At 43.5% G+C, this 16,580-nt stretch overlaps 2 protein-coding genes across 2 annotated transcripts in view; one reads left to right on the top strand and one right to left on the bottom strand.

The window, feature by feature from the left end:
* mapk8ip1b (mitogen-activated protein kinase 8 interacting protein 1b) overlaps positions 1 to 6,378 on the bottom strand; it is a gene marked incomplete at its 5' end in the record, with an annotated part of 101,261 nt that extends 94,883 nt beyond the window's left edge. Inside the window, one exon of the mRNA XM_080520605.1 lies at positions 6,302 to 6,378. Coding sequence (XP_080376731.1) covers positions 6,302 to 6,378 — 77 coding nt within the window. The remainder of the gene's footprint in view (positions 1 to 6,301) is intronic.
* Positions 6,379 to 9,596: 3,218 nt separating this feature from the next.
* On the top strand, positions 9,597 to 12,975 carry uqcrfs1 (ubiquinol-cytochrome c reductase, Rieske iron-sulfur polypeptide 1). Its single transcript, XM_080507885.1, has 2 exons — positions 9,597 to 9,854; positions 12,117 to 12,975. Exons 1-2 carry the CDS (start codon positions 9,644 to 9,646, stop codon positions 12,725 to 12,727), a joined length of 822 nt encoding a protein of 273 aa, XP_080364011.1. The 5' UTR covers positions 9,597 to 9,643; the 3' UTR covers positions 12,728 to 12,975.
* Positions 12,976 to 16,580: the final 3,605 nt, after the last annotated feature.

The raw sequence follows: 16,580 nt of genomic DNA, 5'->3' as shown, positions 1-16,580 counted from the left end.
CCCCCAGCAGCAGGCAGGTGGTGAGGGAGGCAGGGGGTGACGACATTCTGGGACAAAGATTGCTACACTTGACTAAGTTCAAGGTTTAAACACTTCAGGGAGTTAATAAAAATTGACACAGTATATAGTCGAGTTTATACTTGAGTGTATATTTAGACTATTGAGGTGCTGACTATAAGCACCATATATTAACCCGTAAAAATACATAAATTAGCCACGTTGCTTTTTTAAGCCACAGGGTTCAAAGAATGTGGAAAGTAGCGGTTTATAGTTCATAAATTACAGTAATAGTTGCAGCCCCGCTGTAGTCATGCTGGACAGCCATACGATGGCGCTGTGCTCTTGTCATACAGCCACTCATGCATCCTTAAAGAGAAGAGTAGGACAGAAACATCCAAGCTCATTTAAATTGTCTTTTTGCACCATCTGCTACAAATACATCTTCACAGATGCAAATGATGGTGTTGTAAATTCACAACATGTTAAATTGAAAAGCGTGAGCAGTACAAACACTCAGGAACCTGCCGTCGCTGTTGACTGCATCTGAAACCTACGAAATATTTCACACTGAAAGCTTCTATCTAGTGGGGTTGAAGAGGTACGGTATGGTTCAAGCTCTGTAGGGAGGCTTCATTGACACAATAATGCTTATTGATATTGTATCAATTTTGATTTTTTATTTAATCATTATTACTATCTAGTAAGTATGACTTTTTCAAATTAGGTTGCACGTATCATCTTCTCACTATAAACGGAGTATAAATAATATTTTTCAAAACATAACATTGAAGAGATTTGCTGGATTTCCTAGAACAACATGATGAAAAATGTTTAGCTTTTCTTTTAAATAAGTGAAAAAGGTATACCAGCTTCTTGAGTCAATGCTAGGTTTGAGCTACTCAGTTTTTTTACACAGAAAGAGAGAGAGAGGAGGAGAGGGAGTGCAGTGTATGAGCAGAGGGGAGGTGCAGCCATGTGAAATATGCATCCTCATCAAAATTGTGCGGAAGCAGTAAATCAGCAGACCAGAACTGCCACCGGAGCAATAACTATCCAATCCGTCACCTTCCACTGTGGGCGAAATTCAAATCAGCTCAATATAAATTCACCTCGATTCTCTCCCCACGGATAAAAGACATCTGGGTAATCCTGCTTTTAAAGAGACTCTGAGTTTCCTTTTTTCCCCTTCCAAATCCTCAAAGTCTCTGAAAAGGAGGCTGCAGTATATCAGGGAAAAGCAACATATGTGATCTGCTTCACCGTGGTCAGCTCCTCTCACACTTCTCTTTCACCTCCCACACTGTGAATGCCTCTGCCGACACGTCTCGCCAGGGGAGGCACATCGGTTTGGAAGTGCGAAGATGAAAGAAGGTGTGAACGATTTATCAAGTGAAAAAAGAGCAAGACACTGCAGATTTGTCCATCCTTCATTCAGAATACTCACTATGATGGACATTTTGAAATGTACTGCTTGAATATTTGATCCAGCATTCATGCAGACGAAAGCATGATGGTAAAAGCGAACATTCATCTTCATCTAATCTACTCAGCATGAATGTATTTTTAGTAGTGCTGTCAAAAATAGTGTGTCAATTTAATTAATTGATTAGAACAAATTAAACGATAACGTTTAATTTGTTTTATATAATTAACACAGTTTTGCTGTGTTGGGTCAAATTTAAAAATGCTAAAGAATTCATGCAAGGAATCAAAGCATCCCTCAACGTCCAGGGGCTGAATACCTCCACACTAAAAGAATCTACACAGGCTGGGGAAAGATGGAGGCTTCGGCCACAGCTTTTGCAGACAAGGAGGTGATGGAGGGAAACGTGTCGACATATGGCCGCTGTGGAGCCGAGCCAACCTTGAGGATAATCTCACTTACTCTCCTCCTGTCAGCCACAACAGTGAAACATCGATCAAGACCTGAATCATTTTAAACATGGAAATGCCGTTCAAGGCAATTTTACACAACATTTCAGGCAAAAACACATAGAATTTGCGTTTTCACGTTTATGTGACAATCATTTTTAAAATGATGTCCGTTTACACCAGAAGTCTGCAACCTGCGGCTCCTCTGGCCCTCTGGAGCAGCTCCCTGAAGCTTTCACAATATGTCATGTAAATAAGCACTATATATGTTGTTTCATTTGCATTCCACACTGATTATCTAAAATGGTCTAATCTCCAGGCTAAAAACAGATAAATAAGGTAAAAAAGCTTAAATCTCTTGAATGCCTGGAATGAACAATTCCAGGTATTCAAGAGATTTAAGCTGGGAGAAAATAATGAAAATTACTTTTTAAAAAATGGTCCAATTATGATGGTTAAAATGGCTAGAAAAAGACAGAAAAGTGCCAGTTCAGCTAAAACTGAACAAAAAAATATTTAAAAATGGCTACAAAAGGTAAACAATATAATCAAATGTATCTAAATTGTACATACGATGCTTCATGAATGCAAATCCTGTTTTTGCATTGACAGCCATCTCTATTTGCTCTTTTTCCTTCAAGCCCAATTGTAGGTGCCATATTAGTTAGTAAGTATTTCATGGTAATTTCAGTTCATGGTACAATACATTTTGGATTTATATTAGTTTCATTATTTAATTGTATTGGAAAATGTTGATTTAAGTTGTAAAATATTAATATTTGCATTGTTATTGATGTTGCACACGAACGTTGATATTTCATTATTATTTGTGTCGTGGATAAAAATAAGAGCCTGTAGCTTTAAAGAGTTAAGTTTCGTTTTTGAGGCTTGGAAGTTTTAGGAGCAAAGCGACGTGGATGACTAGTATGGACCGTGCTAGCTACGTGCTAGGAGCGCGTTAGCCACGTGTTAGGATTGTGTTAAGACCGAGTTAGGAACCTGTTAGGACCGTGTAGGAACAGTGTTTGGCTCGAGGAATTCGTGTGGAACAGGTGCTTGTCTTTTTGTATTTTTGCCCAATAAATAACATAAAAGAGAGACCACTGTGGAGGACACTTTTTTAAACACGCGTCAGCCATAAGCTCCGGTGGATAGTGGAAGGTTTTATTGGAAAACCTACACCAATAATTGACAGATTTTGTGGCTCCAGACAAATTTCATTGGGTGGAAAATTGTGAAAACGGCCCTTTTAGTCATTAAGGTTGCAGACGGCTGCTTCACACAGAAATGGCAGAAAAGAAAGTGCATCTTTCCGGCATATTTTTCCCTTTTTGGGGCATAAATAATGAAGCAACTTTGTGAGTGACAAAACGAGCGCATTACACCAAAAACACAAGCACAAGTCGATAATGTTGATGTCTGGGATTTGATCGTTCAATGAACTGCTCTTTCTCCTGCCCCGAATTCACACTGTGACTTAGCTTTGATTCCCCCGTCATGTATGCGTCTGCATTTCCCATCAGCAACACTTGACAGCTGGAGAAGTTGCTTAACACTTGTTTCTGGTAATTGTCCCCCAGTTTTGTGTTTCTGAATTCTGCTTTGTGGTCTATAGGTATGAAGTAATGTTGACATAATAAAGTAGAATACAACTTCCTGTCTGTCTTGACCTTCTCTCTGCAACTTCATTCAGCTCTTTTAAATAATCCAGAGAGTGTCTGAGAGTTAAATTGCAGCTTAAGGTAAAACAAGACAGACCAGCGGTCATTCTGGACGGTAAAGCACATCCGTGACTCTCCAAAGATGCATCCAATGTGACTTTAGGGGTTAGTCACAAGTTCTTGCTGGCTCAGATTTTCAGATACTGTTTAGCCTGATTTAAAAGCTGCAATGAAAATATATAGAATTATTTTACAAAACAAAGAGTAAGACCGAAGCATGAGGCTTTTCAGTAGCGGTAGATCCAAACAGCGAACCAACGTTCAAAACGCACACAGATACTAGGAACTCTGGCATTTAAACAATCGTTAAGAACATGAAGTGAGACACAGCATGAGCGTATGAGCGGCATGAGAGTATGAGTAGCATGAGTGGGGTGAGAAGCATAGCGGCATGAACAGGGTGAGTAGCTTGAGCAGCATGAGAAGCGTGAGAAGCATGAGCAATGACGTTGTTGTTCAAGCTCAGTGAGAAAAACTAACTTTTTTAGTTTTTTAGTAAAACTGTCCACATATTTACATAAAGCTGTGTATGTTTGCTCGCAGCTCAGCTAATGGGACAGGGACAGTCTGAGCCTGAGGGTGTGTGTATGTGTATGTGTCTGTGTGTGTGTGTGTGTGTGTGTGTGTGTGTGTGTGTGTGTGTTCAGGCCTGTGGCGATAATCAATAAATCAATTAATTGCACGATAATTAAAAATGAGCTCGATAAGGTTGGCAGGCTCGATCATTTTTCATTTACAAAGACACTGGATAACTTGGCTGCATCTGTCTCCTAACTCATCCCTGGTTATTGAAGCACAAAGGGATTTTTTTAGACATTATAATTGAAGGAGAAAAAAGGTTATAAATGCCATGAAAAGTGATGCAACAGACCAAATTGACTGACGGCTTTCATTTATTGAGAGAAGTGTCGAGTTAATTTCCATTCAGACCACGGTCTATAGATGAACCTGAAAATATAGATCACGACAAATGTGTAGATGTACTACAGACCTTATTCTGAATTTAAAAAAATAAGTGCAATGTTAACACATTTCCATTTCTAACAATACCTACTGGTTCAAAATGCAGCTGAGTCTCCAAAAGCGTCATCCAGGTGTACTTTGTATTTTCTTTGAATTTTGTTGCATCAGTGCAACAAATGATGTGACAAATCTGCCAAATCTTGTCCACAATTGTAATTCTGGTAACATATGCACATTTTTACCAGCCCACCTTCACAATATGGCTCTGATACTAATGGTACCAGAGAAAGGTGGTGTAGCAGCTTCAGTGATCTAATGGTTGGGTCTCAGCGTTACGTTAAGTCTCCTCCTTATACAGGCTGACTTATTAGAGAGCAACGTGAGCTGTGGGTCGTATGCACGGTATTGGCATGTTTGCATTACTTGTGGCTCTGCAATGAGATTTATTTGTGCTTGTGTGTTATTGTATGTGTGCAGCTATTGTGAATTGTGTGTGCTTACAGGGACCTGTACAGCTTTTATTTACCTTGGTTGTAGACTTGTGGGCTTTACAGACTGAGTGCCTTTTCATCTGCATGTCTCCTGAGCTTCCCAACACTAAGTGGCAATGTATCTGGTTCTTTTTTCCAAACATGAGGCAAGTTGAACTGGATTGATGAACTGAGCCTGGGAGTCTACAGTGAGGGAAAAAACAATAATAATCTTGCAAAAATAAGCTACCAAATCCATGAGAGTCCTGTCTGAAAAGAAGGTAAAAGCAGATGTTCCGAGGTGCCTATATGTGTGCATACATCTCAGAATGCACACATCAATAATTTTAACACATACACAGATAAAACTACATATATATGCAATTCTTTCCACGCATACAGATTTGTGTAATGTCAAGTCCAAATATGCACAATCAAACATTTGTAACGTACAGATATCTATCCGAGACACCAGCAGATTGCATTAAAGGTTTTGGCCCACATGTCATATTTAACACCTGATTTACACAAGGTAATAGAAATATATGGGATATATTCAAAGATCAGCTTAAGAGAACATTTTCTATTAATTACTGGAAATGTGGATCTCCTTATGTTTCCAGACCTATTTCTTTTTTAATATTAATTAATACATTAACATACTTGGTTGTTGCATCAAAACAAAATCGAAGTTTTGGAAATAATGGGATGTCAAAAAATCATTTATGTCGAAGAAATACGAATTTTAAGGTGCAGCTGGCAAACTTTCAACTGAAGCCACTTTAAATTTGAGACGACGAAAATCATAAATAAGTCATATCAACAAGACTAAAAGATATGAGGGCTGAACTAGATGGGATTTGTTTTATTGTTTTTGTTTGTTTGTTTGTTTTTGTGAATCCAGAAATGATGCAAAGGGGAAAAAAACAAAAAAACAAGAAAGATGCTGCAAGGTCATTGTAAACTAAATCCAGCGCGCAAAGCTGGATCTAGTAAAGCCGCTGATGAATTAACACACCGGGACACAAAGCAACAAAGTCTGCGACACGCCGCAAAGAACCGTGCTCGGTCCTGCGGGAGCAGACACGCCCCAAATCAAACTCTCAACATGCGACTCAAAAACGTTGCAACCGGGAGAATGTCTGCAGCAGCAGCAGCAGCAGCAGCAGCAGCTCATATCAGCGGCTGCAGGTCTGCCGAGCGCAGCCCCGCTGCGCCGCGCCGCGCCCCGCCGCGCCCCTCCCTCCTCCGCCCCGTCAAGCCCGGTGCGCTTACGTGAAGCCGGCCGTGGAGTTCACCTGGACGTTCCGACCCGGCGGCGGGTCGGCTTTCCTCTTGTCTCGGTCCGCCATGCCGCTCAGCGCTCACGCTCCAGCCGCCTGCGCTCCGCGGTGCAGCCGCCCGGCGCGGACACCTGAGAGGAGCGGCGGTGACGCCTTCAGGGGCAGTGGGAAAACTGGCCACTCGGCCGCACTACGTAACCAAACGATGGTGAAGATTGTTGTGAAGTTTTATCACCACTTCCCTTCAACATACATGTATTCCACCATTAAAAAGAGCAAAGGATATAGTTTCTAGATACTCTGGACACCCAAAGCAAGGTCACTTTGGAGCCTCCACAAATATTGAAACTTTAAATTCAATTTTAATGCATTTTTAAATGCTGCAAAGAGTGGGTTTATGAAAATATGTTACCATGTTCTCTCTTGTATTAGGGCCAGTGAAGAAAAAAAAAATATATAAAAAGTCAAAGTCGGAATTTTTTTGGCGGAGATTTTTTCGTTTTGTTTTGGGTTTTTTTTTAAACAAAGTCCATACATCCATATGGCAACGCATTTGACTGCTTCAAAATGTATCGCAGGCGGTTTAATGAAGTGGTAAAAAGCACAAACACAGTGCAGCCTGCAGCGTGGTTCTGTCGTGGAGAACCAAGGACAAAGGCACGGATCCCGGGTGCTTATTAAATGTGTTATTATTAATCACATGTCCATAAGCAGTAAGCCACACTATATAGTCAGAATTAAGTGATTTAATGTGATTTCACATCCACGATGATGAGGGATGGACCGAAGTCTCTCCGTGAAAAAAAAACCTGGACTTTGATTTTCGACTTTTTCTGAGGTGCATGAAGGTTTTTTTTTAATTTTCAACCTCCAATTCTTTTTCTTCAGTGACCCTAATACTCTTCTGTGTGTGTGTGTGTGTGTGTGTGTGTGTGTGTGTGTGTGTGTGTGTGTGTGTGTGTGTGTGTGTGATTGTACACATGTACAGTGCCATATGCCTGAAATGAATTAATAATTAAAAAAAATATATTTTATTTTGATCAATAACTTGTCTATTGTGTTATGAGGTATTGTGTATCTGACATATTGGTTTATAATATATTAAAATTATTTTTCAAGTCCCTCTGGATTGAGCCAGGTGGCTCCTCTCAATGTGTTTCGGATGCCCCCCCCGTCAGCCTCCCCAGGGAGGTGTTCCGGGCATGTCCCTCCGGTAGGAGGCCTCGGGGCAGACCCAGGACACGCTATTGACCTTATTCCGCCCGCCCACTTTTACTTCTGTCCCACACTTCCGTTTGAAACGCACTTCCTGTTCCAGCGAAATCGCGTTTGTTTCAACGGAGAACTACTGGGAAGACTTGCATCTAAAATATCATATCAGGTTATTTTGCAGCAAATGTGCTATGAAGATGTACACCAACGAGTAAACGATGCATTGCTTCTGTTGATAGTTTGAAAACGACTTTGAGGTGTTTCTAGAGGTGTTTATACATTTGATGATGATAATGTAGTCTAGTCCAGTGTTTTTCAACCACTGTGCCGCGGCACACTGGTGTTCCGTGAATCCGCGATATCTAGTCAGGTGTGCCGTGGGAAATTATCCAATTTCACATTTTTTTCTAAAATTCATTTGCTCTCACAGTCCCCGTCAGCTGTAAGAGCAGTGTGTTGAAGAGTAATCATGTATAAATACTCTTCACCACTAGAGGGCAGCACAGAACTTTGCCGGTGAAATGTAAAGTGACAGACGTCAGTGTGGTTAATCTCCACCTCCTGCTACCATCTTGTATCAAAGTACTGTGTCAGTGACAGTGATGGAGAAGTTTTTGAAAACCAGGATCTCAGCTCTTCATCCATCAGGTCCAGGTTTCACACTGAGGGAGTCAAAATAAAAAAAAAAGAAATTGGGAAATACTTTTTTTCTGTATTTATTTGATTCCTGTTGATAAAACTTTGATGAGAATGACTTTATATTGTTAATATAGGCTAAAGTTTCACATTTTAACATTTTCGGGTGGTGGTGTGCCTCCAGATTTTTCCAATCAAAAAAGTGTGCCTTGGCTCAAAAAGGTTGAAAAACACTGGTCTCGTCTATTCTAAAACTGAGAACAGTGAAGCATGAATGTAAAAACTAAAGTACAGCTACTTTATCTCTTATATACTTTCTGTTGCACCAATAGTCTGTTATATTGTATTTCCATTTGTAAAACGTTGTTTTTCTGCCTCTGCTAATGACTTGTCTTTCACTGTCAGTCACAGAAACATGGAGAGAACGACATGGGAAGAGACCACACATGCACTGAGGAGCTCAGGAGGAATTTTAATGTACAAATAAACAAATAAACAAATAAACAAAGCCTACATTGGCCTACTTCTCCTCCATGATGTCTTACCACAGCGATGTAATCTTGCTGACTTGTGACTGTGCTTTAAATTGGAAACAATTAAACAGACTGGTGTCGCAAATCAAGTAGCGCGGGGCTAAACCGGAAGTGTGATTACGCGCATGGCGCCGCCCACGCAAACTTCTGGAATAAGGTCAATAGGAGGGACTATGTCTCTCTATGGCCTGGGAACGCCTTGGGGTGCCACCAGAAGAGCTGGAGGAAGAGTCTGGGGTGAGGGAAGTCTGGGCAACTCTGCTCAGACTGCTGCCTCCGCGACTCGGCCCCGGATAAGCGGCAGACAATGGATGGATGGATGGACATTTTTCAAGTTATTAAGACAGCTGCTTCTGCTTCTCCATCATATATTAGTGTGTGTGTGTGTGTGTGTGTGTGTGTGCGTGCGTGCGTGCGTGCGTGTGTGTGTGTATATGTGTGTGTGTGCGTGTGGTTGTGTTGTGTTGTGTTTTAGAAATTACATATCACAATTCTGCACATTCTATTATTGTTTAGCCCACTATGAACATTAAAATACTCCAAACCATGTGTTCTGTATCAGAACTACATGTTTGACGTTTGCAGGAAAGAAAACCAGGTGAAAATCAGTTTACTATTCAGCAAGTTATGATTAAAGTGGCTGACACTTCGTTACTTCTGCCAAACAGATCACACTGGGTGGAGCGGGCGAACGCAACAAGATGACCTACACCGCCGTGCGGACTCACTTTATTAGGCTTTTGAAACGGCAGGCGGGCTTGACCGCAACAGGGGGCGCTGTGGCCATGGAGCAGCACTGCAGAGCAGCTCCGGGTCTGCAGGGGGCGCTGTGGAAGCAGAGCAGTACTGGAGAGCAGCTCCGGGTCTGCAGGGGGCGCTGTGGCCATGGAGCCACTGTGGAGCAGCTCCGTTGACTCAACAGAAGAAGAGTCGGCACAAGGTCGAGCAGAAACATGATGTCCGCCGCGGCCCGCTCCGGGCCTTTCTCCATCTACATGCAGGCCACGGCTTTCTCCGTGGCCGGTCCGTTAAAGGCTCTGGTTCCCGGGGTGGTTCTGAAGGGAGAGCAAGTCGCTTTGAACCCGAAGAGGCGGTTCCTGTGCCGAGAGTCCCTGAACGGTCAGAGCCCGAGAACCGGGCCCGCTGTGTCGGTCAGCATTAACGGTGAGTCCCGGTTTCTTCTTTGACCGAGGAGCTTCACGGGAGCTTCAGAGGAGGTGTAGAGGAGCTGCTCCTCCGTCAAGGAGCTTTAGAGGAGGTGTAGAGGAGCTGCTCCTCCGTCAAGGAGCTTCAGAGGAGGTGTAGAGGAGCTACAAGGAGCTTTAGAGGAGGAGGTGTAGAGGAGCTGCTCCTCCGTCAAGGAGCTTTAGAGGAGGTGTAGAGGAGCTGCTCCTCCGTCAAGGAGCTTCAGAGGAGGAGGTTTAGAGGAGCTGCTCCTCCGTCAAGGAGCTTCAGAGGAGGAGGTGTAGAGGAGCTGCTCCTCCGTCAAGGAGCTTTAGAGGAGGTTTAGAGGAGCTGCTCCTCCGTCAAGGAGCTTTAGAGGAGGAGGTGTAGAGGAGCTGCTCCTCCGTCAAGGAGCTTTAGAGGAGGTGTAGAGGAGCTGCTCCTCCGTCAAGGAGCTTTAGAGGAGGTGTAGAGGAGCTGCTCCTCCGTCAAGGAGCTTTAGAGGAGGTGACCAGGTAATAAAGCTGGTGAACTTGTGGTTCTTACAAGGTCTGGGTGGACGTTACAGTATAAAGGCTGGGAGGTGATTCTTGGCTTTTTCTTGCGGGTCTGCAGAAAGTTCTGTTTGAAGTCAGACGGTCTCTGGTGGTTCAGCTCCAGGAGTTGGTCTCGTTGACATTAAGTGCACTTGTTTGGAAAGATGTGTGACATGTAAAGCAATACATAGTAAGCTGTTTTAAAGCACAATGTATTCCAAATATGCCGTCATCACAATATTAACGTGTGTAATGTATGGCAACTGGGATACATGATGTTTCCATGCTCCGTTCAATCAAAACCAATCAGATGAGTCCAGCAGCCTGAACTACAAACCATGATCAACATATCCAGTGTCTCTCCGTTTCCTGGGTTGACTTATCCAGACACGCACCATCCTGATAATGGTTACTGCGAAGCAGGTTGTCAACTCACTGGTTCAGCCCAGACCTACGTGTGTGTGTGTGTGTGTGTGTGTGTGTTCACTCAAAAGAAGTGGAGTTTCTTCATGTCTGACCAATGGGACACATGGAGGAGCAGTTATTCTCTGATCAAATGAAGAATTAAAACACTATTGCTTTTTCCCCAAAGCCTGACCATTCCTAACTTATTAATGTGTGAGATTCTAGGATATTAATTCATCGGCGATCTAAAGGGACGGCCCTCTGATCACTCAGTTCTTCCAGCAGAAACGTGTTGGGCTGAACTTCCTCACTGCTCTTTTAGTTTACATTTTGCATCCAGTTGTTTTGAGGCTGAGTTTCTCTTGTGTGAGTGTTTTGTGTTGGAATATGAATTCATCACCGCGACGGCATGAGGAGTTCTGCGTTCTGCAGAGTCATGTTTCTGCAGGTGTGTCGGATGTCATCATTAACCTCATTGTCACCCCTCGTGGAGAAAAGCAGACTTGGAACAAGTCAACAACAAGAACATCCTTCAAAGGACCAGGATTTATCTTCTGTTACAAAGATCTCTCAATTAATTTCTCTTCTCATCTCCGCTGCAGCCCAGCGCTGAACCCACGCACCAATCACCATCATTTAAGAATGGGCGGGTCATAACCTGCTCTGGACATAATTACATCATTACCATGGTGATTTATCCCAGTGAGAAGTGAGCGAGCGTCATAGTACAGAAAACCCAGGGTTAATCCTTGAAGTTACCTCAGTAAGAGAACATCCAGCGTCGTAGTTCAGCTCTTAGATTTGTTGAGTCTCCACAGCTCTCACACTGATTGTTTTCCATGTTCGGCCCCAAAGAAGATCCGACCAAACAGGAAGTTAACATACTGTCTCTTTCAAAATCAGACGTCCTGTGTTAAAACAAATGACATCTCTTTGATACCGTGTCATCACATCCAGTCTGGTGACAAGACGGAGATCAGAAGCACAAATATAAAGAAGAAAAGTAAAGTGAACAAACTGCTAAACAGGGCTGCATGGAGATAATTTTGATAGACAAATATTCAATGTCTTACTGCGAAAACAAAGCTGGAAAAACACAATGGGAGATGTGGCTCAACAAAGACTGCTTCCAGGCCCCCAGTGTGAGTTGGGGGCAAGAGAAAGAGCACTGTTCTTCGCTTGAACGATATTGTCAGTGTTTTGCTTTACTCACACATTATGTGTTTTTATAATGTTATTATTATGAATGTAATGTGTTCTACAATAATGTATTTCAGGTAGAGTTGGTGCAGCCTGACTCCCCACTGTGTTCTTGTTGCAGGGTGTGCAGGAGTCCGCTTGGCCCACACAGACATCAGAGTCCCGGACTTCTCCGACTACAGGCGTCCAGAAGTGCTGGACCCCAACAAGTCGTCTCAGGGCAGCAGTGAGTCCAGAAGAGCCTTCTCCTACCTGTTCACCGGGGCCTCCACGGTCGTGGGCATCTATGCTGCCAAGACGGTGGTCACTCAGTTCGTGTCTTCCATGAGTGCGTCCGCTGACGTCCTCGCCATGTCCAAGATCGAAATCAAGCTGGGCGACATCCCCGAAGGCAAGAACATGACATTCAAGTGGCGAGGGAAACCACTGTTTGTACGTCACCGCACCGAGAAGGAGATCGCCGCCGAGGCTGCCGTCAACCTGGCAGAGCTGCGGGACCCGGAGCACGACAAGGACCGGGTGCTCCACCCCAGCTGGGTCATCGTGCTGGGAGTGTGCACTCACCTGGGCTGTGTGCCCATCGCCAACGCAGGCGACTACGGAGGCTACTACTGCCCCTGCCACGGCTCACACTACGACGCCTCGGGGCGCATCAGGAAGGGCCCGGCCCCCCTCAATCTGGAGGTCCCCTTCTATGAGTTCCCAGACGAGGAGACGGTGGTGGTGGGATGAGAGTGTAGCAGGGATGGTGGTTCCTCAGGCAGTGATGACACGTTGAGTATAGAAGCAAAGAAAATGATTGGCGTATCGTCACCTCACAGGAGTGTCTCAGTGTTGTCTTCAACCTTTATTTATGCAGAGCAGCCAGGATATGTGAACATGAGGACACCACTCTTTGTGAATACCGTCAAACTGCTACCTATCACGAGCCTTGTAGTGTGTCTGCGCTGAGAAATAATAAAGGTTTCTATTTTATGTGATGGCTGCAGTCTGTCTCGTGTCTTTCTTGGCTCTCGGCACTGAGATGTTCAAAACTGTCAGCTGTGCTCAGGACTTGTCCAAAAATGAAATGCTGAACCTCTCATTTACATCCCAGCAGTTCACAAGTTCACGACTGTTTAATTGAAAAGACGATGTACATTTTAATACAGGTCTTGACGATCAATTCCCATTTTTTGCTGGTGTCAGATTCTCTGCGTGATCGTTCACGTTTGGTTTTAAACCCGAACTCCCATCAGACTGCTGCGTGAACGTGACGGGACCCGGCGGTTGTTGAATGTGATGGGACCCGGCGGTTGTTGAACGTGATGGGACCCGGCGGTTGCTGAACGTGATGGGACCCGGCGGTTGTTGAACGTGATGGGACCCGGCGGTTGCTGAACGTGATGGGACCCGGCGGTTGTTGAACGTGATGGGACCCGGCGGTTGCTGAACGTGATGGGACCCGGCGGTTGTTGAACGTGATGGGACCCGGCGGTTGCTGAACGTGACGGGACCCGGCGGTTGCTGAACGTGACGCGACCCGGCGGTTGCTGAACGTGAAGGGACCCGGCGGTTGTTGAACGTGACGGGACCCGGCGGTTGTTGAACGTGACGGGACCCGGCGGTTGTTGAACGTGACGGGACCCGGCGGTTGTTGAACGTGACGGGACCCGGCGGTTGCTGAACGTGACGGGACCCGGCGGTTGTGGAACGTGATGGGACCCGGCGGTTGTAGCCCAGAAGACGCTGCTGACATGTAAAGATGGATGCCGCGCACATACCATATATACAGTAATATAAATTAAAATGAAGGAAAAAATTAAAAGCAGCCACTTTTATCAATCAGTACTGCATTAATTTTACTCCTGGATTTGATATATGTTAATCTCTTTACTACAACAGATTAAGGTTGAGCTATTTTTAACAACTTCAGATACTAATATAAACTACAGTAATGCATCATTTGCTTTACATTATATGTTGATACTTTGGCCGTCCTGTGAGAACCTCGCTTCTCTAAAACGTTCACGAGCTGAGAAAAACACGTTTTCTACTTCATTGCCATGCATTAGCTACTGCATGGAGGATTTATTGATTACTGTATGTTTTACAAATTGTTTCACCCATCAGATATACAAACAGTTTCTTTCCATTATGTAGTGAAAAAAGGTCAACCTGGGTACTTTATTGATAGTCAACGTTAAGTTAACACGTAACCTAAACCACTGGTTTAACACGCTGTTATCATCATCAATATATGTTAGTTTATAGCAGGTATATCAACAGCGACACGCAAGAAACCATACATTCACAGCTTTTTCGGGAAATTTCAAAGTAGTAACTTAGCGCTATGTAGCTTGTATCTGTGGTTAAATGTGTCATCATTTCCTGTCTGACAGTGGAGGAAGCCTCACAGTGGAGGTCCTGCAGCCAGACCCTCTCAAAAGACTGCAGGTGGGGAACGTTCCACCATCGGAGGATTGAACCTTAGTGGAGCTGCTCTCCAGGTAAGGAAAGGTGGTGTCTCCTGTGAGGAAGCTGTCCTCAGGCTGTAAGGAGCCAGAGGACAGACAAGTCATCTCCCACAGGAGGTGATGGAGGACAGCAGGCCGGAGTTAAACCTGTCCTTCAACGTGGACGCAGACAGGTTTGACTATGTCCTGTTTGCCACCACAGACAATATGAGGTGCTGTGGGTGTGGACAGGAGGGACACCAGAGGAGGTTTACCAACTAGTTTTATTAGCTCATAACCTGTCAGTAACCTGCCAATACCAACTAGTTTTATTAGCTCATAACCTGTCAGTAACCTGCCAATACCAACTAGTTTTATAAGCTCATAACCTGTCAGTAACCTGCCAATACCAACTAGTTTTATTAGCTCATAACCTGTCAGTAACCTGCCAATACCAACTAGTTTTATTAGCTCATAACCTGCCAGTAACCTGCCAATACCAACTAGTTTTATTAGCTCATAACCTGCCAGTAACCTGCCAATACCAACTAGTTTTATTAGCTCATAACCTGCCAGTAACCTGCCAATACCAACTAGTTTTATGAGCTCATAACCTGTCAGTAACCTGCCAATACCAACTAGTTTTATTAGCTCATAACCTGTCAGTAACCTGCCAATACCAACTAGTTTTATTAGCTCATAACCTGCCAGTAACCTGCCAATACCAACTAGTTTTATTAGCTCACAACCTGTCAGTAACCTGCCAATACCAACTAGTTTTATTAGCTCATAACCTGTCAGTAACCTGCCAATACCAACTAGTTTTATTAGCTCATAACCTGTCAGTAACCTGCCAATACCAACTAGTTTTATTAGCTCATAACCTGCCAGTAACCTGCCAATACCAACTAGTTTTATTAGCTCACAACCTGTCAGTAACCTGCCAATACCAACTAGTTTTATTAGCTCATAACCTGTCAGTAACCTTCCAATACCAACTACTTTTATGAGCTCATAACCTGTCAGTAACCTGCCAATACCAACTAGTTTTATTAGCTCATAACCTGCCAGTAACCTGCCAATACCAACTAGTTTTATTAGCTCACAACCTGTCAGTAACCTGCCAATACCAACTAGTTTTATTAGCTCATAACCTGTCAGTAACCTGCCAATACCAACTAGTTTTATAAGCTCATAACCTGTCAGTAACCTGCCAATACCAACTAGTTTTATTAGCTCATAACCTGTCAGTAACCTGCCAATACCAACTAGTTTTATTAGCTCATAACCTGCCAGTAACCTGCCAATACCAACTACTTTTATTAGCTCATAACCTGCCAGTAACCTGCCAATACCAACTAGTTTTATTAGCTCATAACCTGCCAGTAACCTGCCAATACCAACTAGTTTTATGAGCTCATAACCTGTCAGTAACCTGCCAATACCAACTAGTTTTATTAGCTCATAACCTGTCAGTAACCTGCCAATACCAACTAGTTTTATTAGCTCATAACCTGCCAGTAACCTGCCAATACCAACTAGTTTTATTAGCTCACAACCTGTCAGTAACCTGCCAATACCAACTAGTTTTATTAGCTCATAACCTGCCAGTAACCTGCCAATACCAACTAGTTTTATTAGCTCACAACCTGTCAGTAACCTGCCAATACCAACTAGTTTTATTAGCTCATAACCTGCCAGTAACCTGCCAATACCAACTAGTTTTGTTAGCTCACAACCTGTCAGTAACCTGCCAATACCAACTAGTTTTATTAGCTCATAACCTGTCAATAACCTGCCAATACCAACTAGTTTTATTAGCTCATAACCTGCCAGTAACCTGCCAATACCAACTAGTTGTATTAGCTCATAACCTGCCAGTAACCTTCCAATACCAACTACTTTTATGAGCTCATAACCTGTCAGTAACCTGCCAATACCAACTAGTTTTATTAGCTCATAACCTGCCAGTAACCTGCCAATACCAACTAGTTTTATTAGCTCATAACCTGCCAGTAACCTGCCAATACCAACTAGTTTTATTAGCTCATAACCTGCCAGTAACCTGCCAATACCAACTAGTTTTATTAGCTCATAACCTGCCAGTAACCTGCCAATACCAACTAGTTGTATTAGCTCATAACCTGCCA

The sequence above is a fragment of the Blennius ocellaris genome (genome assembly GCF_963422515.1).
Source record: "Blennius ocellaris genome assembly, chromosome: 1".
NCBI lineage: Eukaryota > Metazoa > Chordata > Actinopteri > Blenniiformes > Blenniidae > Blennius > Blennius ocellaris.
The sequence above is the reverse complement of the archived record's forward strand: the minus strand, read 5'-3'. Positions and strand labels throughout refer to the sequence as shown.